General features: G+C 46.8%; 4 protein-coding genes across 8 annotated transcripts; 2 read left to right on the forward strand and 2 right to left on the reverse strand.

Annotated features, from left to right (window-relative positions):
- The first annotated feature begins 90 nt into the window (after positions 1 to 90).
- Positions 91 to 15,954, forward strand: spg (dedicator of cytokinesis spg). Of its 4 annotated transcripts, XM_069041259.1 has the most exons (21): positions 91 to 251; positions 2,975 to 3,252; positions 3,306 to 3,454; positions 6,930 to 7,050; positions 7,406 to 7,633; positions 7,686 to 8,412; positions 9,842 to 10,111; positions 10,163 to 10,698; positions 10,746 to 11,186; positions 11,237 to 11,527; positions 11,657 to 12,051; positions 12,141 to 12,158; positions 12,219 to 12,381; positions 12,431 to 12,868; positions 12,922 to 13,063; positions 13,381 to 13,547; positions 13,601 to 13,954; positions 14,005 to 14,156; positions 14,210 to 14,351; positions 14,496 to 14,886; positions 14,949 to 15,954. In XM_069041259.1, the coding sequence occupies exons 1-21, from the start codon at positions 215 to 217 to the stop codon at positions 15,401 to 15,403; spliced, it is 5,895 nt and encodes a 1,964-aa protein (XP_068897360.1). In that variant the 5' UTR covers positions 91 to 214; the 3' UTR covers positions 15,404 to 15,954. The 4 variants fall into 4 exon arrangements, with proteins under 4 accessions (XP_068897360.1, XP_068897361.1, XP_068897363.1 ...); XM_069041260.1 differs by lacking the exon at positions 12,141 to 12,158; XM_069041262.1 differs by lacking the exon at positions 14,949 to 15,954 and having other exon boundaries at positions 14,210 to 14,436; positions 14,496 to 14,638.
- Positions 3,469 to 6,304, reverse strand: Inx3 (innexin 3). Its single transcript, XM_069041319.1, has 5 exons — positions 6,142 to 6,304; positions 4,777 to 4,952; positions 4,302 to 4,726; positions 3,856 to 4,251; positions 3,469 to 3,798 (listed from the first exon to the last, which is right to left on the reverse strand). Exons 2-5 carry the CDS (start codon positions 4,937 to 4,939, stop codon positions 3,607 to 3,609), a joined length of 1,176 nt encoding a protein of 391 aa, XP_068897420.1. The 5' UTR covers positions 4,940 to 4,952; positions 6,142 to 6,304; the 3' UTR covers positions 3,469 to 3,606.
- Positions 15,955 to 17,484: 1,530 nt separating the features above from the next.
- TfIIA-L (transcription factor IIA L) lies at positions 17,485 to 19,524 on the reverse strand. The gene has a single exon (XM_069041336.1). It carries the CDS (start codon positions 18,975 to 18,977, stop codon positions 18,000 to 18,002), a length of 978 nt encoding a protein of 325 aa, XP_068897437.1. The 5' UTR covers positions 18,978 to 19,524; the 3' UTR covers positions 17,485 to 17,999.
- Positions 19,525 to 19,665: 141 nt separating this feature from the next.
- Positions 19,666 to 21,857, forward strand: LOC138125789 (myosin-6-like). Of its 2 annotated transcripts, XM_069041301.1 has the most exons (5): positions 19,666 to 19,809; positions 20,212 to 20,405; positions 20,459 to 21,261; positions 21,318 to 21,572; positions 21,618 to 21,857. In XM_069041301.1, the coding sequence occupies exons 1-5, from the start codon at positions 19,799 to 19,801 to the stop codon at positions 21,819 to 21,821; spliced, it is 1,467 nt and encodes a 488-aa protein (XP_068897402.1). In that variant the 5' UTR covers positions 19,666 to 19,798; the 3' UTR covers positions 21,822 to 21,857. The 2 variants fall into 2 exon arrangements, with proteins under 2 accessions (XP_068897402.1, XP_068897401.1); XM_069041300.1 differs by having other exon boundaries at positions 21,318 to 21,857.
- The last annotated feature ends 1,183 nt before the right edge of the window (positions 21,858 to 23,040 follow it).

Raw genomic sequence — 23,040 nt, forward strand, 5'->3', positions numbered from 1 at the left:
TTTGAAGATCTGACAGGTTTGACGGTGGTGGCGCCCTCTGGCGGTCGGTAGAATTCGCATCGGAGTCGCGAACCCCGTGTGGCGCTTTGATTATCTTTAAATTTTGACAATCCAAACAATGGCGGTGCAGCCCGTCGAGTGGTGCTATTGATTAAAATGTGTGCGTGTGTGCTTCGTGTTGTTAAAATGTGATAAGTGATAAAACCCGTGGAAAATGTGGATTCCAACGAAAACGAAAAAATACGGCGTCGGTAAGATCGTCGCCGTCATTTGTTAACCTAGGCCTGCTATTTTTTACATTTGTTGACGTCCAGTGCAACAAGATGATCATTCTTTTATTGAAAAATTGTGCGAAAGGGGGCCGTGTCGGCCGAAGCGGGGGCACAAGCCAACGTCTCGGCCCCGCTGGCGAGAAATCAAATCGGTGCCATAATTAAATCCGTCGCGTTCCGGCCGCTCGCTCCTCGGTGCAATTGGTGCATGTTTTGGCATTTGAATTGATGGAATTTTAGAGCGACTGTACTTGTAGCCCCTCAGCCAACTTCCTGCGTACACCTCTTCGGATCCCAACACTTGACGCTTCCTCTGTGGTCATGTCTGGAATGTATAATTAGAAGACGTAAAAATAGTCGGGGGCACCTGGCCTTGCGTTGTGAAGTCCCACGAAGCGGTCCAGGTGACCGCGATCAGTGGAACAGCCGATAAGGCCCCCATATGGGTTTTGCAATAATCGCGATAAACGATTGCGTGCGCGATAATGGTGATGAGTAAGGTGCTAATTAAAACGAAGTTGGCGGGTAGGCCGGCGAAAGCGGCGATTCGTCGCACGCCCGGTACTCGTTGGAAAGTCGATGGTACCACCACATCCGGACATTAAGTATAATCAAATTGTCGCTTTGTCGGATGTCTCTGATATCTCGGCTCCGCTCTAACAATCTACGTATCTGTCGTGGAATTAACGTCATTAAACACATGTGGATCGCCTTGTCTTATCGTCTCGATTGCACAAAAGGAAGTGGATGCAGTGACGACGACAAACTTGCTCGAAAAGAACAAGAACGAAATGCAATTACGTCAAGCGTACATTTATTACCAACTCAATTAGTTTTGAGGTCGTGATAACGATGGCTCTCCACAATACAATGGGATTATTTCATTACGAATTGAGCAACAACGTGAGAACCGTGGAAAGAACAATTCTTATATCAGTTTTTGGCAATTTTTAAACAATGCTTGTTATAAAACAATTATGTTGGTGGACTTTTAAGTTGGTGGTCGAGGCGGCGAAACAAGAAAATTGTTTGATAAAAGCCTTGAGGAATTGTGCGGATCGAGCACTTTTTCTTCGCCCAGTAATGATAATGGGATTACAACTTGCGTAAAAATTAATTTGTCAGCAAGTCCGGAAAACACTGACAACATAGATATTTAATAATTATTTAATCGTAGTTGAGCAGGTTGCAAAACAATGAATAAACTGTTCTGTGAACGATTGGAGTGTACGCAATGTTTGTTTTATCAGAATTCAAATAGGTACAGGTCATTTTTTTTTAAACTTATCAGAAGATAGGAATTCTTCTCAAATAAAAACTTTTCACGTTGCTTCTCACGCTCATTTTCACACACGCTCAAATCCGAAAAAGAAGGTTTAATTAATTGAAAAATTTAAGCTTTGCAAAAATAATTATCGAATGTTTCTTCAATTTATTCAACCGCGTACGACGAGACGGCTTGGCTCGTGCAAATTTGACATTTTGTTTGAATTAATCTACGACTTGACCCGAGGCACCGGAAAATGCGAAATCCAGCTTCGAAATTTTTTGCTTCAAATTACACCTTCCAACACTCCACATATTATTTCCCTACTTCCTCAACGTCATAATTACAGAGTAGGTCAGACCAGCATGACGAAGCAAACTTATCACCAACAAATTGATAGATAAAACTATCACTTTCGGGAGTGCGTGGTTTACGACTTTTTTACGACCGAAACGTCGTGCCGGCTAATTTTAACAATTCGAAATGCATCCCTACCGCGGCGATAACATTTTTTCCGATTTTCCACGTCGTTTCAGTTTATCGGTGCAACGTTCACTTGCTCGCGCGACCTTCACTTGTTTCTTTTTTGGTCCGTAATAAAAGATAATGCGATACGACGAAAAGAACCAGCTAATAACACTAAAGAGAATTTAAGTATCGTCGAGTCGAGCGGAATTATCAGACGTAGGTGGTAGAGAGAGGAATATTTTCGTCGTTCGTTTTGTGATGTTTTTTCGGACAAATCCAAAGCAAAAAGCGGATTCGTTATTCAACCTGACAATCACAACGTAAGAGAATGGCAAGTGTTATGCGTCAAAATCCATTAAACTTCGACTCTGCCTCAACATCGGATGATGTATTATTGTCTAGATAATTTTATTTGTTTCGAATTTGGTCCCACTGGATAGTTTCGCTTCGCAGTCTCAACTTCTTGTTCAGTTTCAGTTTTTTTCTTCAGTATCTTACCCTTAAAACAAAAATGCAAATAAATACCAGATCATTAATCTTATAAAGAATTTCTCGCAGATGTTGCGATGATCAATAAAATCTAGAATGTTTACTCCTTGTCCCTCACCCTAGGACGGTGTAAAACCTGTCCCTAATGAAGAGTTGCTGGAGACAGTTCAAAAGTGTTCACATTGCAGTTTTTCTTTTATGCGATTTTTTTGTGGCAAATCTGAGACGTAAGAAATATGATAAAAAATATTATAAATAGAAGGAATTGTCTCTGGTGAGACGTTTTAGTACCGGAGTGACGGGGTTAATGTATTATTACAATTGGGTCGCGTCAACGGCTCCATAAGTTTCGCTAAAATTTAAATTACAAATGAGTGTTGACGTATTTACGAGTGTGACACCGTTTTTGGTGTTTATTGTGATTGCAAATCGCCAAAACCCCAATAAAACCGTCGAAATAAATTTCGGTGGTTCGCAGCCATCTACAACTGGAAGGGCGACACCCGTTTCGGCCTGCCGTTGGAGATCGGCGAGACCGTCCAGATCCTCGAGGAGTCCCAAGGCTGGTATCGAGGATTCTCCACCAAGAACCGCTCGATCAAGGGCATTTTCCCGCACTCCTACGTCCACTTGAAACCGTGCAAGGTCGACAATGAAGGCCTGTTCGAGAGCGTGGTGCCGCTCGAGGACCCCGTCGTCAGGGAAGTCACCCTCGTCCTGCGCGAATGGGGCGACATATGGAAGAAAATCTACGTGGTAGGTTGAAATCGGAGGCGACGCGACTGCGACTGACGGCACGTCCGTTTCAGCAACGCGAACACTACAAGTTCGAGACGGTGGGGAAGGTGATGAGGGACCTGCTGGAGTGGAGGCGGCAGTTGGTGTCGGGGACGTTGACGCAGGACCAGACGAGGGAGTTGAAAATGAAAATCATCGCCAAGATCGACTGGGGCAACAGGTAAGAGTAAGACGTCCAAAAAGGCACTTGTATTTCGAAACAGTCTCGCCTAAAATAAATGCGAAGCGGTACTAGCTTAACTAAATAGTCAAATAATCACAAAGTAAAAGTAAAAAAATAGTTATTGGAGCGATGGGGTGCGGGGGGCGTGCTCAAGTCTCAGTCTCTTTCCCGAACTTCTCGATTTCGGGGTAGATGGGGCTCATCTCGAGGGTGCTGGGGGCGGAGGGCAGGTTGCAGTTGCTGCCGAAGTTGAGCCGACGCACGAACTCGTCCAGTATCTCGCCGAACACCATCAGATTCATGTTTTGCCCCAAGAGATGCAGCAGCAGGAAGTCGCCGACCTGCACGTGACAATCACAACCTAGCACAAAGAATCGTGGGGACTAGGAGACACTCACTTGAGTCTTCCTGATGATGGTGTCGACGGCGTTCGGGGCCCCGAACCTGAACCTCCTCTTCAAGATCATCTCGCGCGTGCTGGGCAGAAGAACAACAGCCGCGGAGTACACTATCGCCAGTCCCGAGAACACCGCCAAAATGATGAACCAGAACCACAAGAAAATATAGATCTTCTCGTTGAGGATGTTGAGAGCTAGCACGCAGAGAGCGTCGTGTTTTTGTATCGTTCCCGAGGCACCAAACTTGTGGAAGGTGCACTTGGTCACTCTGGGAAAAACCGCGACCATGGGATCGGTGCGGTTCTCCTGGTTCATATTGGAGAAGTTGATGACGTCGGTGCCGTAATTCAAGAAGGCCCCGCCCAAAAACTTGTCCGTCATGAATATGTTAACCATCTGGAAGCGATCGGTTGAGCGAATGGACGGCGCGCCCGCCTGATACGTACCACATTGACGAAGTTGAGCGCCTCGCAGAAGAAATACCCGAAGGCGTAGGTGTTGTGCAGGTGCATCGTCTCGACGAGGTACTGGACGAGGCGCGCCTGGCGGCGTTCGCGCTCTTCCTTGGCGCCGACCAGAGTGCCCCTCATCCCGTCGGAGATCATGCGGATCTTGTCGTCCTCCAACACCTTCCAGATCCAGTGGGGCACGTAGAAGACGACGCCCTGGAAGAAGAGGACGAACGGGACCCACTGGTAGTAGCTGTGGTAGCGCTTCTCTTGGTTGTCGTTGCCGAGGCCGGGGTGAGCCATGTCGCTGCCGATGTACTTGCCTTGTTCGTGGGGCAGGGTGAAGGTGTACGTGATCCAGCAGTAGGTGTTAATCACGTGGCCCGGGACACCGCGGTCGTTTATGCATTGGATGGGGTAGCCTGCAAGGGGCTGCGTTTAGCGGGGGCGGCACCGTCGACTGGTCACTTACCGATCAAGTTGTTCGCCGTCACTATGATGCAACAGACGAAGAGTATGGCGGAGGTGACGCGGTAGTGCGCTCTGAAGACAATGTTGTCGATCATGGCCTTGTCGATGAGGTAGCGCACCTTGATGAAGCCCGCCACGGCGGACACCATACCGAAGACGCTCATCTTGGCGGAGTTTCTGCAAGGAAAAGATGGACATTTGAAAATCTCCACCGGAATTTCATTTAAGAGTTTTTCTTTGATCGATACTCCGGTTGTTTGACGTCCCAGAACGTTTTAATTAATTTGATATTCAGACTCGTTCGACTTTGTGCTTTGAATGCTTCCGTCGTAAACATTTCAGCCCGACCACAAACAACATTTTCCAACTATCCCCACAAAAATCTTATGTAACTATTTCAAAAGAAAACCAAACGTCATTCGCGTCATTAGTGACGCAGTGATGCCAACTTGACACGTCACAGCCTGCTTCGAATTTTTCAAATAACAATCACCGCTCGTTGACAATTGGCAAATGTCAAAAATGATATTTCGACGTAAATTTTTACATTTCATGTTTTCCAAAATCGTAACGCTTATTGTGTCTTGATACAACGATAAAAATGTCGTGTTTCCTATAAAAATAGATAACCCCTTTGATGTAGTGTCAATTTTTCGAAGGATGCATGTCCGTTTTGTGATAACAATGTCGAATAATTCGACATGTTGGGCGCAAGAAGATTCGTCGGTGGAGTTTATTTATGCACAATAAAAAGGTTGTAAAAGTCTCATTTGTTCATCTTATGGTCGCCTTAAGTCGTTTATTTGATAAGCGTCGCTCTAGTTTTTGTGGTGGCATATGGAAAGTCTTGTGTTGTTTCAGCCTTGGCGCAAGAAATTTCTACGGTGCCGGTTGAGCGCGATGACTAGAAAATTACAGAAAAAATCCGGCCGGCTTCATGCTTTTGGAAAAGGAATGTGTTGTCGCTGCTTTGTCCACCCAATATCAAAACTGTTGTCCGTCGTGGACTTTTCGCTGTAATGGTACCTGATCGCGGCCTTTGTATCAGTTGCACAACTGCTTACGTATCGAGGTGTTCTGCAAGTTTATGGATGCGTCCGTTGCGATTTTATATCGTTTTGGGAACGTTTCGACTCTGCGTGATACCAAAACTATTTTCTCTAAACGCGTACGACCTAATTGGTATAAATTACCAATTGTAATTCCACTGGGACTGATTCGGGCTTGTTTTTTAATTGAAACCTGTCGAATCGCACGTCGGCACACGTGAACGAAGAAAACTCGCCAAGAATTTCCCGATAATTAGCACTAATTACGCGCTATTGATTCTAATTCGCGGCTAGAGTACGGTTATCGAGTTGTTTACCTTTTTGTTTAGCGGATAACGATCTGATCAGGTTATTATCCTTGTTTTGGCACTGATAATGGCGACACTTGCAACGGATTTTTCACTGTTTGGGTACCATTCCTGTCCGGAGCCTTCCCCGGCGGTACAATCTCAACTGGTCGGCTCTATTCTTCGCGTCAAGCACGAAATAATCGGCGAGAGGGGGATAGTCGGTCCTTTTCTGGCACGCGGTACTTCCAATCTCCCCTTCTTGTCGTGCCGCTGGTCGCTCTTTGTTCACAAGATGAAGAATGCATTCAGGTCTGCGAGCTGCATGCCCGACACCAGCGGCGGCGGCGCTCATTAACAAAGCCCCATTGTTTGTGCAGTACCACCGGTAAAAATCAACAAACCGTGATGGTACCGGAACAAATGGTACCGTCTCGTGATCACGTACGCCACTGTAAATTGGAATTGCCAGTCTCGGCCACCTGTCGGATGGTACCGACCGGCATTCTCAGGTACCGGTACAGTCCGAGCAAAAGCGTCTGGTACCCGGAGGCGGCGACGGCTACCGCTCGGTAGCAATGCGTTTTTAATTGCGCGTTTTCGCCTAACACAAATCGGCCCAGGGAGTCGGACAGATAGATGTCAACGTGAGAGGCTGTCGGCGGCGACGTGCAACGACTTGGCCTCGGAGACGGGGCCGATGACCCCAGATGGTACTGGTACCTGGTCGGTGACTCACGCAACCCCGACCCAGCGCATTGCGAAACCTTGCGCAAAGTTATTCCCGAACCGCTAAAATGTGTTGCTCATCTTTCCAGGAAGCTGGGGCTGGATTTGGTGCCGAGACAGGGGGCCCAGATGGTCGATCCCGACTCGATGTCGGTCGTCGAGCTCTACCATTTTCACGTGTCCAGCGCGGAAAACTCGCAAGGATTGTCGGTAGGTTGTTCCAAGAATCGCACACCTGTAAAGTTTTAAAGTACGTTTTGGGTTGGGTGAACTACAAGGAAGCGCACAAAGCCACAAGCTGTGCTCAGTTTCCAAGTATTAACGGTGCAGAGTAAACAAAGGTGCTCGTCTGCAGGTTTGACGATGCGGGCCCCGGGCGTTTATTTAACTCCACATAAATTTGTTTTGAGGATCCGTTTTAAATACGAATAAAGAGTAGCTTCGACTAGACTTTGCTATGATTGTTGTAAAAACAAAAATTCTTAGGTCAAAATGTACTTTGCGATTCGTTTGTTGGAGTGAAGAACGCGCTTCAATTTTTTTTTAAATCACTGGAATCTTGTAGGCGCGAGGGACCATCAAAAAAAAGGAGCAGAAGAAGACCCTGACGCACCACTTGTACTTCTGCATGCGCGACTTTGGCCACCACATCGGCGAAGACACCGAGATCTACTTCTCCCTGTATGACGCCTCCAAACAAAGATACATAACCGAACGATTCCTAGTCAAAATTTCCAAAGAAGGCTTCTCCAACTACGTGGACAAGCTCCACAGCAACTGCACTGTGTTCACGGTAGAATAGTGGGGGGTGTGGCGGTGTCGCGTGTAATCTTGTCGATTTGCAGGACCTGGGGAACTCCGACTTGAGCAAGGACATCTACCTGGTGGCGCACGTGATGCGCATCGGCAAGATGATCTACTCGGACAGCTCGAAGAAGACCGAGAAGAACGCCGTGTTGCAGCAGCAGGTGTTCAAGAGGCCCCACGGCGTCGCCGTCCACAACTTGGGCGAATACTTGTCGGCCAAAGAGGGCGACGCCGAGGAGAAAGAGCTGACGTTGAAGGTGTACCAAGGCGAGGAGAAGGATTTCCACCAGTTGCACGAGTTCATAATCAGACAGTCGGGGAAGTACAACAGTTTAGCCTGCGCCCCCAACTACGGGATCATGACGTCGGTCAAGATGCTCCACGGGGGACTGAACAACATCAAGGAGGAGAACGCGATGCTGTTCAAGAACGTCAGTCTGACCAGCAAGCTGGGTTTCCCCGACGTGATCATGCCCGGCGACGTCAGGAACGATCTGTATTTGATCCTGGAAAAGGGGGAGTTCGAGAGGGGGGGCAAGTCGGTCGGGAAGAACATCGAAGTGACGATCGTGGTCCTGGATAGCGAGAAAAACATCATCAAGAGTTGCCTGTGGGGGGCGTCGGGACAAGAGGGGGCGTCGGAGTACAACTCCATGATCATTTACCACCACAACTCGCCAGCTTGGGCCGAGAACGCGAGATTGACCCTCCCGATTGATAAGTTCGCGGGGGCGCACGTCAGGCTGGAGTATCGGCACTGTTCAAGTAAGTCCCGGGGAACTCGCGAACGGGCGAGTCATTAAAGTACAAAGAAAATCGATGAAGTCATCGTTCTGTTGTTTTTCGTGGAGACTCGTGGTTAGAAAAACGTGCAAATGTTTAGTTTCTCCGAAGAAAAATCGAATGAGGTCACGGTTCTATTGTTTTGTGTCGAAATTCGTGGTCACACAGCAGAAATGCATTCGAATGGGGTTTTTTTTTATGACATCGCAATTACTTTTATTTTTAAAATGTGCGATTGCTTGTTACGTGAAAAATAATCAAAATTTCATTGTTTTTCTTTACGAGAAAAAAACAAAGTTTTTAGCAATCAAGAAGATAAAAAAGAGAGGCAGTGATGGTATATCTGTTGCACAAATAATGGATAAGATATTCAAATATAAATCGGTTTTGTAGAGAACATAATTATTAGAAAAAAAATTGCAATGTGTGGAAAAGAAAGAAGTACAAGTGGAAAAAATTAAAATAAAATAAGAACAAATATACAGCGTGATCAACAATGACTAAGTCTGTTGGCAATGAAACAATTGAAAAATATTGGTGTTTTTCTGTTTCGTAATTGGCACTGACCGGAAAATAGGTTATGTCGGATATGTTTATGTTTATGCTATTACCCTTTCATGGTAAACGTCAAATTCGCCTGTCAACTCTGTCAAAGCTGACACCCGGAAATGCGTTTAGATTACAGTGGTACCAAAATCATTCAAATTTTCATTGTTGCCAACAGATTCAGTCATTCTTGATCACGTTATATTTGTGAAATGTTTCTTGCTTAAAACACAAAACTGCTGACACTGTGATCACGTAATGGTAAATGGTCTGATTATGTCCTTTATTTAAACCACAAGTAGGTATAGTTCACATGTTGTCAATCAGGTTTAAATCAGGTAGTTATGAAGGCCAAATTGTAAACATTAAATCCTTTGAACTAATTTTTGACAATTTTCTTCTCTTTTCATTCGCTCTATATTTTTCTAGTGAGGTCATCTGATGATTCACTTTTGGATCTGATGGATAATCTGATAAGATAACTGTCGTTCATCACTTATCGATATTTTTTTGTCGTCTATTTTCTTTGCACAAAAATAAAACAACATTTAATTGCGTCATTTGTTTTATGTATTTGGAAAAACACTGATAAGATATCAATCAGAAATCTCACGAAAACTTAAGAGGGTATTTTACTCGAGAATTATCCTTTTTAGGTATTTTTTTAAACTAACATGGTTTAAAAAAAATCAGTACAGGGGTGCCAACAGTCGGTACCAAAAAGAACAAAATATATTGAGAAAGTAAGAGAATGGGGGCATTGTGAAAATTAACTATTGATCTGTTTCGTTTTTAATTTTTGACGTTTTTTCAAATTTCCAGACCGAGAAACCCCCTTAATCTGTTGTGGTTTTTTTTTCTGCAGCGAGAGAGAAAAACGACAAGAAACTGTTCGGCTTCTCTTTCATCCGCCTGATGGACAAAGACGGCGCCGCGGTCCAAGACGGCCAGCACGAGCTGTACATTTACAAATGCGAAGACCCCCAAAAACTAGAAAACTGCGGCTACTTGTCCCTCCCGGCCTTCAGCAAAGACTACGAAGGCAACCACGAGAGCAGCGGCCAGTTCTCCAGAAGCCACAAAGAACTAGTCTACGTGCGCACCCTCCTGTGCTCAACCAAGCTGACCCAAAACGGTAGATTCGCGCGTCCGTCTCGTGGCAAAACTCTCTGATTATCCTTTTCAGTGGATCTGTTGGCGCTGTTGCGCTGGAAATCTCACCCCGAAAAAATCCAGGACTCTTTGCAGCGAGTCCTGCGCCTCGGCGACGAAGAACTGGTCAAGTTCCTGCAGGACGTGTTGGACGCCCTGTTCGCCTTGTTCTCCACAGAAGACGGAAACTCGACGGCTCACAGCGGGCTGGTCTTCCACGTCCTGGTGTCGATCTTCAATCTGCTGGACGGCTCCAAGTACCAACACTTCAAGCCAGTCTTGGACGCTTACATCAAGAATCACTTCGCGGCGGCGCTGGTTTACAAGGGGTTGCTGACGAGCGTGCAGCATTGCGCCGATTGGGTCCTCTCCTTCGAGAAGCAAGAACCGATCCAGAAGTGCTACAAGAGTCTCGAGTACATCTTCAAGTTGATCATCCAGAGCAGGCTGTTGTTCTCGAGGGCGACTTGCGGCCAGTACGAAGACAGCTTCCGCAGAGACCTCTACAGCGTCTTCTCCTCTTTGAACAAAATGCTGACGGTGAACGACCCCCACATCATCAACACACAAGTGAGTGTCAGTTTTTGTACGACGGCCGTGTCAAATGTCAATTGTAGGTGGCGCTTCTGTTGTCGATCAGCGCCGTCTACGAGCAACTGATCGAAGTGCTGCCGACTATTGAAGTGACGAAATTGGCGGCCATGCTCCTGGACGCGATCCCCAAAGAGCTGCCGGTGCTGCTGGTGCAGGCCAAGCTCTCCTGCATCAAGAATCTGATCACCAGCAAGTTGTTCCAAGACGACGAGTCCAGGAATATTCTCCTCGTCACGGCGTGCAAGCACTTGCGTAACCAGTTGCACCGCCGCGAAGAGTTGAAACTCTGCACCGATATCTTGGGAGAGATTTTGAGCTTTCTGTTCAAGCAGCGCAAGCAGTTCGAGGGTCAGGGCAAGATCAACAATTGCATCCACCATGACGTGGAGACGCTCTGCATAAGCACCTTGGATATTTTAGTACAAGCCGTCTTGAGTATTATCGACAGGGACACCAAAATTCTGGTGAGGAGGAGAGAGTGGCCGGCGAGGTGGTAGTAATTGGGGTTTTCCAGGGGTGCTTGGTGGCCTGTCTGGTGGGGATTTTGCAGTTGTTGGACGAGTATCACTACAAGCGTCTCTGGGAGGTGCTCATGGGGCCCAATCTGGACCGCAAGCCTCTCAAAGAGTTCCTCATGAGGATGTTTCAGGTTTTTAGACATTTGGTCAAACTGGAAGTGTTTCCTCCTGACTGGTTGGTCATCAAGATGGTGGTCAACAACGTGATGCTCAAGTCGTCGCAAGAACTGGCCCAGCCTTTGGCCTTCAAGTTTCTCGACAGTCGGACCGGATACTTCGACAAAGAGGTGAGCCAGAACCGACACAGCTACCAGAAAATACGTAATTTCCAATTTGACCATTTGATTGTAAATGTGCCGCCTCTTCGAGATTAGTAAATTTGACTTTTGACTGTTTGGTAATTTTTTTCGTTCCAGTTGTGGACTGACTACTTCAATCTGGCTGTCGACTACTTGACGCAAAAGCCCCTCCAGTTGGAGCACTTCTCCGAGGTGAAGAAGGAGAAGATCATAGAGAAGTACGGCGACATGAGGGTCCTCATGGGCTTCCAGATCCTGTCCATGTGGTCCCAGCTTGGTGAGTGCAAGTTACACTTCATTCCGTCGATGGTGGGGCCCTTCCTGAAGGTGACGCTGGTTCCCGAGATCGAACTGAGAAAAGCCACCCTCCACATCTTCTTCGACATGATGGAGTGCGAGCAAAGAGCTCGCGGCAACTTCAGACAGGTCGAGAGCGAACTGATCGACAAGTTGGACATCTTGATATCGGAAAACAAGGGCGACGACGAGTACAGAAGACTGTTCAACACGATGTAAGTAGCGCTTTAACGAAACGCATCAACTCCACACTCGCGTACTTTTAATGCACTTTTAATTGATTGTAAATTGTTCCGCTTGCAAGGGAGCATTTGAGCGCGGTGTAAGTAATCGAGCGTCGGTCGCCCCCAAAGACTGTTTAATTGTGAGGAGATGTTTGCAGCTTGCTGGATCGGGTCCAGTCGGAAGATCTGGCTTGGAAAGAGAGCGGCGCTGCTTTCATCAGCTCCATAACTCGCCTCCTGGAGCGCCTCCTCGACTACCGCAGCGTAATCGAGGGGGACGAGAACCGCGACAAGCGGATGTCTTGCACTTTCAATCTCTTGGTGAGGGCGTCGCAACGAGGAACCACACTTTCTAACGGTGCGTTTGCAGAATTTCTACAAGAACGAGTTCAACCGGAAGGAAATGTACCTGCGCTACATCTACAAACTGCACGATCTTCACCTGTCCGCCGAGAACTACACCGAAGCCGCCTTCACCATGAAGTTGTACGCCGACCAGCTGACCTGGAGCAGTTCGACGGTGATCGCCGATTCGCATTATCCGAACTTGCCCGAGTGCGAAGTCAAGGAGAAGCTCTACAGACAGATCATCAACTACTTCGACAAGGGTAAATGCTGGGAGAAGGGTATTCCGTTGCTGAAGGAGTTGGCGACGCAGTACGAGACCCAGTTCTTCGACTACAAAGCTCTCAGTGATATTTTGAAGTACCAGGCCAAGTTTTACGATAATATAATGACACAGCTCCGTCCAGAACCGGAATATTTTAGGGTGGGTTTCTACGGTCTAAGCTTTCCGCTGTTTGTTAGGGTGAGTGGAGTCGCGACGAGTGTCGGTTCGTGAATATCGTATCGAATTTTCAGAACAAGCAGTTTGTATATAGGGGATTAGAATACGAACGAATAGGTGCCTTCACGCAAAGACTTCAAACGGAGTTCCCGTCGGCCCAGATACTCATGAAGAACACCCCGCCGGACGACTCGATCGTCAATTCGGAAGGACAATGTATCCTTTTTGACACAAGCCCAGATCGACTTGTTTGACATTTCCTTCAGACACATAACCTCAATTTTTTATTTTAACGTAATTAAATCGTTCAGAGTTGAAACTAGGTATTATGTCGCATTGAGAAAACCCCAATAAACTCGTCGATTAGTCCTAAAAAGAATTAAATTCACACCGTTGCTTGATCTTGACGTTTGAATTGTGATTTGACAGCTGACGCGTTGACAGAAACAAATGCAAACGCCAAGCTACTTGATAAAAGATTTTTGAGAGATGGCAGCCCCATTCGAAGTTATGTTGGTCCTTAACTAGCGCAGATATTCAAATTTGCAACGTCAAGCCCATTCCCGAAGCGAACCCGATCACCATGGCAACAGACATTCCGGAAAAAATCTCCCGCTTCTACCACTACAACGACGTGAAGAGGTTTCAGTGCGACCGTCCTGTACATAAAGGAATCATCGATAAGGAGAACGAGATTAAGGTAAGATGAAGCAGGCTGGTGGGACCCACTAGATGCTAGAGTCACGTGTTTAGACTTTGTGGATCGAGAGGATGACTCTGGAGATCGACAGCCCCCTCCCCGGCATCTTGCGTTGGTTCGAGGTACTAAACCGACAGACCGACGAAATCCCCCCTGTGAAGTACGCCTGCGAGACGATGCAATCGGTGGAGCGCGAACTCAGACAGTTGGTCACCATCTACACGGCGGAGCCCAAGCGAAATCTCAACCCGTTCACGATGAGGCTTCAGGGGATCATCGACGCGAACGTTCAGGGCGGCATCAGCAAGTACCAGCAAGCCTTCTTCACCCAGGAGTTCGCCAAGCTGTGTCCGGAACACATGACTCACGTCTACACGTTGAAGAGTCTCATCCTGGAGGCGATGCAAGTAAGATCTGAACGGAGAGTAGAGGGAGGTTTTTGTATCGTGCGAAACAGGTGATCGAGGAGGGGTTGGATCTGCACGGGAGGTTGGCACCCGCGGGGGTACTACCTTTGCACCAGAGACTGCTGGAGAGGTTCGCCCAGTTGAGGGAGAGTTTGGGAAGTTTGAGCAAGATCAAGAGACAGATTCCGGAGAGCATCGTGAAGTACGTAAGTCGCGATCGAAGGGTGAGTCGGGGTTGACGCTTTTGTTTGGTAGCACTCCGCTGCCGCCCTTGCCCGTCGACAAGAGAGCGATGGTGGTCGAGAACGGAAACCACCGAGTCAGTTCCGGCGGGACTTACGACTACTTGTCCGAACACCGGACCCTGGAGAACGATGATATCTATACAAAGCCTATGGTATCTAATTCTAATTGCACCCTGTCGTTACCCCCTCCTCAAATACTAATCAATCCTCATTACTAACTCGTGTTTGTGCATGCCCGTAAGTAGAGATGTGGGGTGTGGGGGTGACCCGTGGGTGATTCGGTTTTGTCCCGGCAGGAGAACGAGCGCGCACCCCCCAACAGGGAGAACTTGACGCTACCCATGATGTCGAATTCGACGACAGCGCCGCCCATACCTCAGCGCGAGCTAAGACCCAGATCTCAGGGATTCAACAATACTAGTTTTACCGAAGCTCAAACACCAACCAGAGGTCTCGATTACAACACTTCCAGTCTGCCGCTGATGAAGTCTCGAACGTCGGACTCTTACGACATTCCGCTGCCGCCCAAACCTACGCACTCGCGCGAGAGGTCGCTGACGAAGCCGCCGTCCCCGAGACTGCTCAGACACGCGTCGATGACGCCGACCGACGGGATCTCGCCGCTGCGCAACTCCTGGCCCGATTCGGGGGTCGAAGAGGCGCCACCGCTGCCCCCACGGTCCCACAGTAAGTCCCAATCGCGGCGATTATAATTCGGAGGACGTGCACTATTTTCGAACGTGTTTCAGCCCCCGACAAGCGCCTGGTGGGGTTCTCGAGCGAGGCGCCGCCAAACATCCCTAAGCGGGGCCAGAAGAGGTCCACGTCTTCGTTGGTGGGCCCCGACGGCTTCGCCGCCGCCACGGAGTGCGGCTACGAGCTGACGCCGGACAGCCTGAGGGATTCGGGGATCAGCATGTCGGAGAACTCGAATCTGAACAACTTGAACAACACGTGCTACGAGGATTTCGACCTGAAGAGCCACCAGCAGGAGATGAACATAAGCAGCAGCCCGTTCGAGGAGAGTCCCAAGATGGAGAACCCGCCCCCGATCCCGCCCAAGTCCAGTCTGGCGTGCAGCTCCAGTCTCAACTCCAGTCTGGAGCTGACGGGGAGCCTGGAGAGGAAGCGCGAGGCGGCGCCGGCAGAGGGCTCCACGCCCGACGACGACGCCGCCGTCAAAGAGGAGAAGAGTCCCTCTTAATGGAGTTTGGAGTTTTCGATGTTGTGATTCGTACCTAAACATGTTTAGAGTTAGTCGACGATTACCTCGGTCAGGGCGGTTTCGTGAGAGTTCAGTATTAGAGAGATCAACTTGATTTTCACTCATCCTGTCATTCCAAAAGTACGGCAGAAATCTTCTTTCCGAGTATTTTCTTAAGCATAATCGCTAGATGTATCATATTAGGTTTAGTGGTTCATCGTGTCATTTTCTCTGAATCGTGCCAAAGCAGGCCTATCAATTTCCAGTCAGCAGGTTCATGGACCAACAGGAACAAGTGGACCTAACCTCTCATGTATTTCACGTTTACATCGAAGTTTTGTATATAATGGTGCTATTTTTTTTTTAACTATACAGTACGTATTATTCGTTCTTGATCGGTTGTATTTGTCATATTTTAACCATTGGACTAGTCATAAAAATGATATTTATAATTATATTTTATATTACCATAAGAAGTATCGTATTTTCCCATTCATGACTATCATCTAGCTTAGACTACTGTATCAGGAAAAATAAAGTGCTGAAGTCGCCACGGCCTTTCACTCACCAAACCGTGACACGTCGACTCGACTATATCCGCCTGTTCGAGACAACAGTTAAAATTTAAGGATTTTTTTCTGCCCTGTTTTTAAGAAATACACAATTCGGTTTCGGCTAAAAAAAATTCACCTTCGGAAAAACAGCAACATTTTTAGGTTTCTACCATGTTTTACAAACTGCGAAAGTTTACGTTTAGGTGCGAGGTGTTTTCAAATTGCCGAAGCGAAACGTAAGCGCGTTTTAAACTGACCCACTCATGCCATAAGGAGCCCAATTTACACACGAACGAGTTGAATACAACGTTTTTTTGTTCGACGAGCCCCTTAAAGGCTGCAAATCGCTTAAAATCTTTCAAATTAGCTTGACGTTTCTGTTTGACAAGTTGTCACATTTATCAAAATCCGTTCACACAGGAGGAAATTCTCAAATTCTGACAGTGTCGAACAAAAAAAAGGTTTATTGTACAGTTGTTGCAAAAAAATCGGGAAACGAAAATTTTCCTGATGTAAATTTAATTTTGTCCATTTGTCAATTGATTGTCGACTTGACAATACCTATTATAGTAGTTTATTTGACGAGTTTGTGTGTAAATTGGTCCTTTTTTGGCACGTGTGGGCCATTTTAAAACGCGAGTGAAACGAGAACCAGTTTCAGAGCCATCTATCCGCCCGGAGCCAAAAGATTTAGCCAGGCAACAGACCAAACCACGGGTCCAAACCTACCACCAATTTTAATTTTTAATTTCAAAGGTAATATTATAACAGTGTACTCTCTCTTTGTGGACACCCCTCATAAGCGGACATCTCCCTTAAACGGACACTTTTTGAGGAACCGACAAAACATGTATGGCTTTGCTAATAAAATGTTTCCTCTTAAGCGGACTCCCTATTAACCGGACACGGACACTCAATTTCGGTGTTTAACGTCTCACGAACCTCTCTTATGCGGACAGTCAGTGTTGTAAAAATGTAAAAACATCGGGATTTTCCCTAAAGTGACGCGTGGAAACGGAACGGTCTAAGAACTGCGTGCAGTAGTTTTACTCGACGAAGCAAACATGTCGCAACCAAAAAGGCCTTACCACGCTCGACGACGGTTTCTTCGAGTCGGAGTCGTCGCAGGTCGCAGTGACACGTCAACAGTTCCCGATGATACTTCAAACCCTTTGTGTAATTATTGATGTGGACGGGATTAAAGGACGAATCGACTATCGATCCAGAGCGTAAGGCACGTTAAGGACTAAATTTTTAATAGCGAAGCGACTGACAAAGACTCCTCAGTAATATAATAATCAAGCTAAACGGTATATTATCGATAAAATGGAAGTAGTCATGCCGAAAAGTGGGACGGTACACACGCAGACCGAAGACTGAACAGACAATTGCGACAATGTTGTTTCATTTGTTTTTTTTTTTTATATGGTGTCTTTAATTATTCTAACCCGGCGACCCTTCGAATGTATGGAATAATGGAAAATTGTTCGATACGCTTTGAAGTCATCGAACTTGGTGAATAAACGATTAACTTCAAAAATAGTTTTATTCACAAACGACTATCAATAATAATCATAATACATAGTAAAAATTTCGATTAATCTAAATACCTAATATTAGTTACAATTATCATGGATAACACAAATCTACAACTCAGGCTAGTCATTAGCAAATATACTCCATATTTATTTATTTATACATACAAAAGAACGTAATTTTAATAACTTATGAGTAGACTTAGGCGAAAAATAGTGAGAGCCACATGAATACCTCCACCATCACGATCCAGTGCGGCGCGCTCGATCCACGCTTTACACTCGCAGCGAAAAAGATAGCGGTACGGCAACTATTTTCCGCCTAAGTCTACTTATGAGGAATCCCCAAGGGTTCCTGAATCATGGATAAGTGGTGGTGGCGGGCTCGAGTGCTAAGGTTACTCTTATTTAGTGACAAAATATCCACGTGATGCGCTTCCAAACAATAAAACAAATAAAAACAATGAGCATCCTGATTGATAATCACAAAACAAACGCACTCACGCATTACCATTCCGCATCACCGTTAGCCTTTTGGAAGACGTAATCCTGCCCGCTCAAGTTCATGATTCCATCCTTCAGATAAAACTTCCACTTGTTCCTGTTTCGGATGATCTTGTCGTACTGACAGACCACGATGTTGTCCGTGTCGAAGAGATCGGTGGGGTCGTCGTCGGTGACGTCGTCCTCCGAATTGAGGGGCTCCTCCTCGCCGCCCTCCTCTTCCATCTCTTGGTCCTCTTCGTCCTTGTCGTCGTCGATGTCCTCGTCGTCGTCGTTGTCGTCGGAGCCGTCCTCGTCGTCGTCCGACGTGTCCCCGGGCCCGTCCACCTGGGGCAGCTTCTCGGTCGCCTTCTTCTTGTTAGAGCGACCCTTTCGCGGCAGCACGAACTCGATCTCGATCTGGTCGTCGTCGTCGTCCGTGGGGTGCGGCCCGTCAGTCTGCACCACGTTCTTGTTCACGATGGTGACGGTCTGCTGCTGGCTGTTGAAGACGGCGTTGACGTGCTGCTGGAGGACCGACGAGGCGATGTTGACCGGAAGGTTCATCGTCGCCGTGATGATCTGCCCCGTGAGCACCCTCTGCAGCTGGTTGCCCTGCAGGGCGGTGGCCGGGACCTGTATCGTGAGCACCCTGGGGGCCTGGTCGGTGCCGGGCTGCGCCGGCAGCGTGATCTGGATGGGGACCATCTTGGTCTCGACGATCTGCGTCACCGGCTGCTGGATCTGCTGCGCGGCCTGCTGTACGTGCTGCTTCGGGAAGCCGTTGGTCGCCGCCAGCTCCTGCTTCTTGGCCTTCTCCTCCTGCTCGTTCTGCACGGCCTTGCTGGCCTTCAGCTTCGTCTCCCAGGTCTGCTTCAGCTCCTGCAGCACCTGCTCGTCCACGCCGTCCTCCAGGAAGATCTCCCGCACGCCGCTGATCACGTCGTCGATCACTTCCTGGTAGATCCGCAGCACGGACGTCTTGCACAGCGAATTCGACATCTTCGCGATTCGTGGGCCGGCCGACCTCCCACTAATACATAGTCGGGCGCGAAACGCACGGGGCCGCAAGGGGGCTGCTTCGCGGAGCCACTCGAAATCTCACCTAACCTTGATGAACGGTTCGACGAGATAAAAATGCGATGCGCGCTGCTGCTGATACGGACGGCACTCCTCGCGGTTATCGGCAACAATACAGATAATCCACGAACGGTAATCTCATCTTTACTATCACATATGCACTTTTGAGGTTAGGGGAAATCACTCTTCCGTCGACATTTTGATGGAAATGGAAAATAAGGGAAACGGTCGGTAAGTGCAGGACGCGATCGAACCACCTGCGCATGCGTCAAACGATCACGTTTTTATTTTTATTTCTAGCGTAGAAACACAATCCCAACAATAAAATTCCTTCTTTCTTTTCCAAATTATCTTATCCCTTATCCTCCACGTTAATTAAACTTGAACGCTTCAACGAACGGATGCGTCACACCAGCCGATGTTTCCATTGCGGAAAATCTATTCACACCGACGAGGTGAAGCACTCTTGAACTGTTTAAACAAAGCGAAAAGTCATCGACAATCGTTGAATCAGGTTAAATAGGTCAAAACATTTTTCATAACAATAATTCCGCAAAAAGTAGAACAACAGAACAGTTGACAACACGAATCTCACCGTGACTACACCTGCTGTATAGTTGGTTGCATACGTACAATTCTTACAGCCCAAACATAATGATCAAAGACACTTGCCTTCAAAATTGTCCGACAAATCAAAATTTCAGTACACTTTTCACATGCCTCAGTAAATTTATTCACATCCGATGATTCTCAGGTAAGAATTATCGTTGCAAACTTCGCAGCGTAACACTTCGCTTTTTACTCTTCATCTTCGTCCGAATCGGACAATCCGAGAGATTTGTATCAATTCTCTTTAGTAGATCAGCTCGTGTCTCAAATTTGGCGTTGTTTGTCCGATCATAAGGCCAAATCCCGTCCCGAAACGGTGTCCATTCACGAGAGCGCTTCACGCTCCGTGCGTCAGCCTTTTGTAAAAATTTTGAAGTATTTATTGTTGTGTGCGTCGTATATTGGTCTATTATTGACTCCTATTCACAATCGCGTCCGTCCGGGGGCCACAATACGACGAAATAACTTAGACAGCTGATCCTCGACGAGATCAAGCCTGTTGCAGTTAGTAACGTCAGAATGAGTAAAATTTATTGATATTTTTTAGTTGTTTTTTGTCACATCTCATTACGAAAATTTCGAACATTTTGCCATTCCGTTCTCTATGGGTTTCACAAAAATTGGAAAAATTAACGATGAACGTCAACTGGAAAGCGCTGTTGAGTCTGGGCTTCGCCTTCTGGGGTCTGCTTTGCTGCACTGATCTGTTGGGGGACTCCACCTGGAAGCGGTGCTCTTACAGTGAGTCCCAATCTTGATCGATCGATCAGAGATCGACACACAGTTTGTTGCAGCTCTGGACGACATCCTCAAAGGGCAGTACAACGAGTTGAGTCGCTTCCACTTGCAGAGCAAGTCGAACGAGCCTTCCGACGCCCCCAAGCAGAAGATGAACTGGCCGATTCTGCTATGGAATATTTGCGCCTTCTTGTGTTCTCTGGTGTTCTGTTCGGTGATCCGTTCGATGTCGTGGGTGGTGTGGAAGCTGTTCAAAATCTACAACGTCTTCAGGAACCGAAAGGTCTTCACCAACAAGCTGGCCAACGCTAAGATGGCCGAAACCGAGACGATTTCCGGTCCGGAAGCAATCATCGAGCCTCTGAAGAGCAACTGCAAGGTCATCTTCAAGAACCAGCTGTTTGGGGGCGGCAAACAAGATAACGTCAAGATCCAGGAGCACGTCAACCTGAGCAAGGAGCTGGACGAGCTGAAGAAGGAGAAGACCGACTTGGCTCAGCAGCTGGTGATGGCTCAGAAGGAGAATCTGACCGCGCGGCAGCAGATCGAGGAGTACAAGTTGGAGACGTTCATGATGAAGGAGAAGCTGGCAAGAACCGCCAACACGCTCAAGGAGAATCTCAAGTACAAGGATTTCGCCAACGCGAATCAGGAATTGATCGCGAGGAAGGCGCACAGCTTGGAGCTCCACCTGAAGGACGTGAGTCGCGACAGGGACATTCTGAGGACGAAGCTGAGCAGTCTGGAGAAGAACTACTCCAAAATGGAGGAGAGACTGAAGCTGTACGAGAAGCAAGAAAGCGACACTAACATGGAGCAGTTTCCGGAGAAAGACACGTCGAAGACGCTCTCCAAGGAGGTAGTCGATCGGGTGGTCTGAGAGAATCGAATTGTGATTTTTTGTTGTTGTTGCAGTTTTCGCAAGTCTCCGAATCGAACGAGGCGGACGTGGATATTTGCAAGTTCCAGAAGAAGATAATGGAGCTGCAGAGGAGCATCGGCACGTTCGATTCGAAGAAGATGGGCTTCGAGGCCAACAGCAAGATCTCGGTGGACCTAGACGAGTCGAGCATCGACACCTCCAAAGACAACGACTCGGAGAGGAACGAGTCGAAGAAGGCCGACATCAATCTAGTCAAGCAGAACCTCCTCAACTACAACGCCTACAAGGTACGCAAAAGCGACCTTCGTTCTCGGAGTAACTCGGAGTTTCAGGCGCAAATGTTGAGGCCCAAGCTGAAGCTGGCCAACATCAAGGAGCGGCTCTACTCGGCGACGGACACGACGGGTTCGTCGTCGGACGACAACAGCGGCCCGCACCGCATCATCAGCAGCACCGTCGAATTTCAAAATTTCCTAAAGACACTGACTTCGAGTAGTAAAAGTAGCGTTAATTTTAAAAGAAATAATATGTTTTGAGACTGTCCGAATCGCTAAATAAATCGATGCACCATGGAGGGGATGTTTCTCAAAAGGGATCTAAACAGTCAATAATAAGCCACTTCCTGCCTGAACAACAAGCAAACTGAAACGGCCCAAAATCAACAACAATACTGGCGTATTTGGGCATCCGAGGGCCATTCATGGATCGAGTACCTTGCCCACCCCTCTTGCACTTGCGATGGAATAATAGACTTGAGTTTACTACGAGCTCTATTACTGGCGACGCACAAAAGTCACGGAATCTTTTTCTGACAGGTGGCTCGCAGGCTTTGTTGCCGCTTTCTCGCACCTTCGAGGAATTTCGTTTTTTGACCAATTCCGAGGGTCCGATATCCTGACAAATCGCGAATCGAGGACTCAGCCTCGAGCTTGAACTGATCTTGACGTGGTCCGGTTTACGTTCTCGTCTTTTTCGTTTCGCTTCGCTTTGTCCCTTTTGCATATCCTAGACTAGTTTCTTTTGTGTAATTACGTTGAAGAGATCTGTCATTTATTTTTTGTTGTCTTTTTTTACTTTTTACGTCAAATGTGCGTTTGTTCCCAATAATTATATCCTCAAGTGATTTTTTAAATAAATAAGAATTTTTTTCTTGCACTGCTAAACCCAGAAAACCTATTCCGGGACTATTTTTCTCTTCGTTATTTTTTTTTAAGTTTTTTCTAAATTCTATCCAAGTGTATTTTACGAATTATCGTTCTCTATTTTTTCGTAATTACCTAAATGTGTGCGCAATTTGTTTCTTTCCTTGATTTCATCAGATATTTTATGTAAATATTCGAATTATTGCGAAGTGTGAAATTTGTTGGTCATAAAAAAGTGAGGTTATGTCATCTTATAAAGTTATTTATTTGTTCTAACCAAATGAATCTTCTAAGGTTTTTTTAAGGGCTTTTAAAATATCGCAACTTGCAAAAGACATAATATTCAAACCATTGTAAAATAAAATAAAATTTGTTCTTGAAAAAGTGAGGTTACGTCCATATCGTAAATTATTGTATTTAATTCACCATAACTATCTCTCCTGTTATTCTATCACTTGTTTCTTTTCATCATTTCTTCCCACCGATCCTTTAATTTATCCTACCATTCCCGACGTCCTGTCAGATCGCAAATCAAGGACCCAAACTTGAACGGTGTCAATTTAGATCTTGACACGATTCGGTTGGTCTATGTTTCATTTTTTCTCCTCTTTCC

Source organism: Tenebrio molitor, chromosome 3 (assembly GCF_963966145.1).
Source record: "Tenebrio molitor chromosome 3, icTenMoli1.1, whole genome shotgun sequence".
In the NCBI taxonomy this organism is placed as follows: Eukaryota; Metazoa; Arthropoda; class Insecta; order Coleoptera; family Tenebrionidae; genus Tenebrio; species Tenebrio molitor.

What these genes read in the sequence shown, in the direction of transcription:
- spg (XM_069041259.1), top strand. Translation starts at nt 215, where the DNA reads ATGTGGATTCCAACGAAAACGAAAAAATACGGCGTCG. An exon ending in AAAACTCGCAAGGATTGTCG is followed by an intron (nt 7,051 to 7,405) that starts GTAGGTTGTTCC and finishes GGAATCTTGTAG; the next exon opens with GCGCGAGGGACCATCAAAAA. An exon ending in GCTGCCCCCACGGTCCCACA is followed by an intron (nt 14,887 to 14,948) that starts GTAAGTCCCAAT and finishes AACGTGTTTCAG; the next exon opens with CCCCCGACAAGCGCCTGGTG.
- Inx3 (XM_069041319.1), bottom strand. Translation starts at nt 4,939, where the DNA reads ATGAGCGTCTTCGGTATGGTGTCCGCCGTGGCGGGCTTCATCAAGGTG. An exon ending in CGCTCAACTTCGTCAATGTG is followed by an intron (nt 4,252 to 4,301) that starts GTACGTATCAGG and finishes GATCGCTTCCAG; the next exon opens with ATGGTTAACATATTCATGAC. An exon ending in CCATCATCAGGAAGACTCAA is followed by an intron (nt 3,799 to 3,855) that starts GTGAGTGTCTCC and finishes TGTCACGTGCAG; the next exon opens with GTCGGCGACTTCCTGCTGCT.
- TfIIA-L (XM_069041336.1), bottom strand. Translation starts at nt 18,977, where the DNA reads ATGTCGAATTCGCTGTGCAAGACGTCCGTGCTGCGGATCTACCAGGAA.
- LOC138125789 (XM_069041300.1), top strand. An exon ending in CTGGAAGCGGTGCTCTTACA is followed by an intron (nt 20,406 to 20,458) that starts GTGAGTCCCAAT and finishes AGTTTGTTGCAG; the next exon opens with CTCTGGACGACATCCTCAAA. An exon ending in CGAAGACGCTCTCCAAGGAG is followed by an intron (nt 21,262 to 21,317) that starts GTAGTCGATCGG and finishes TTGTTGTTGCAG; the next exon opens with TTTTCGCAAGTCTCCGAATC.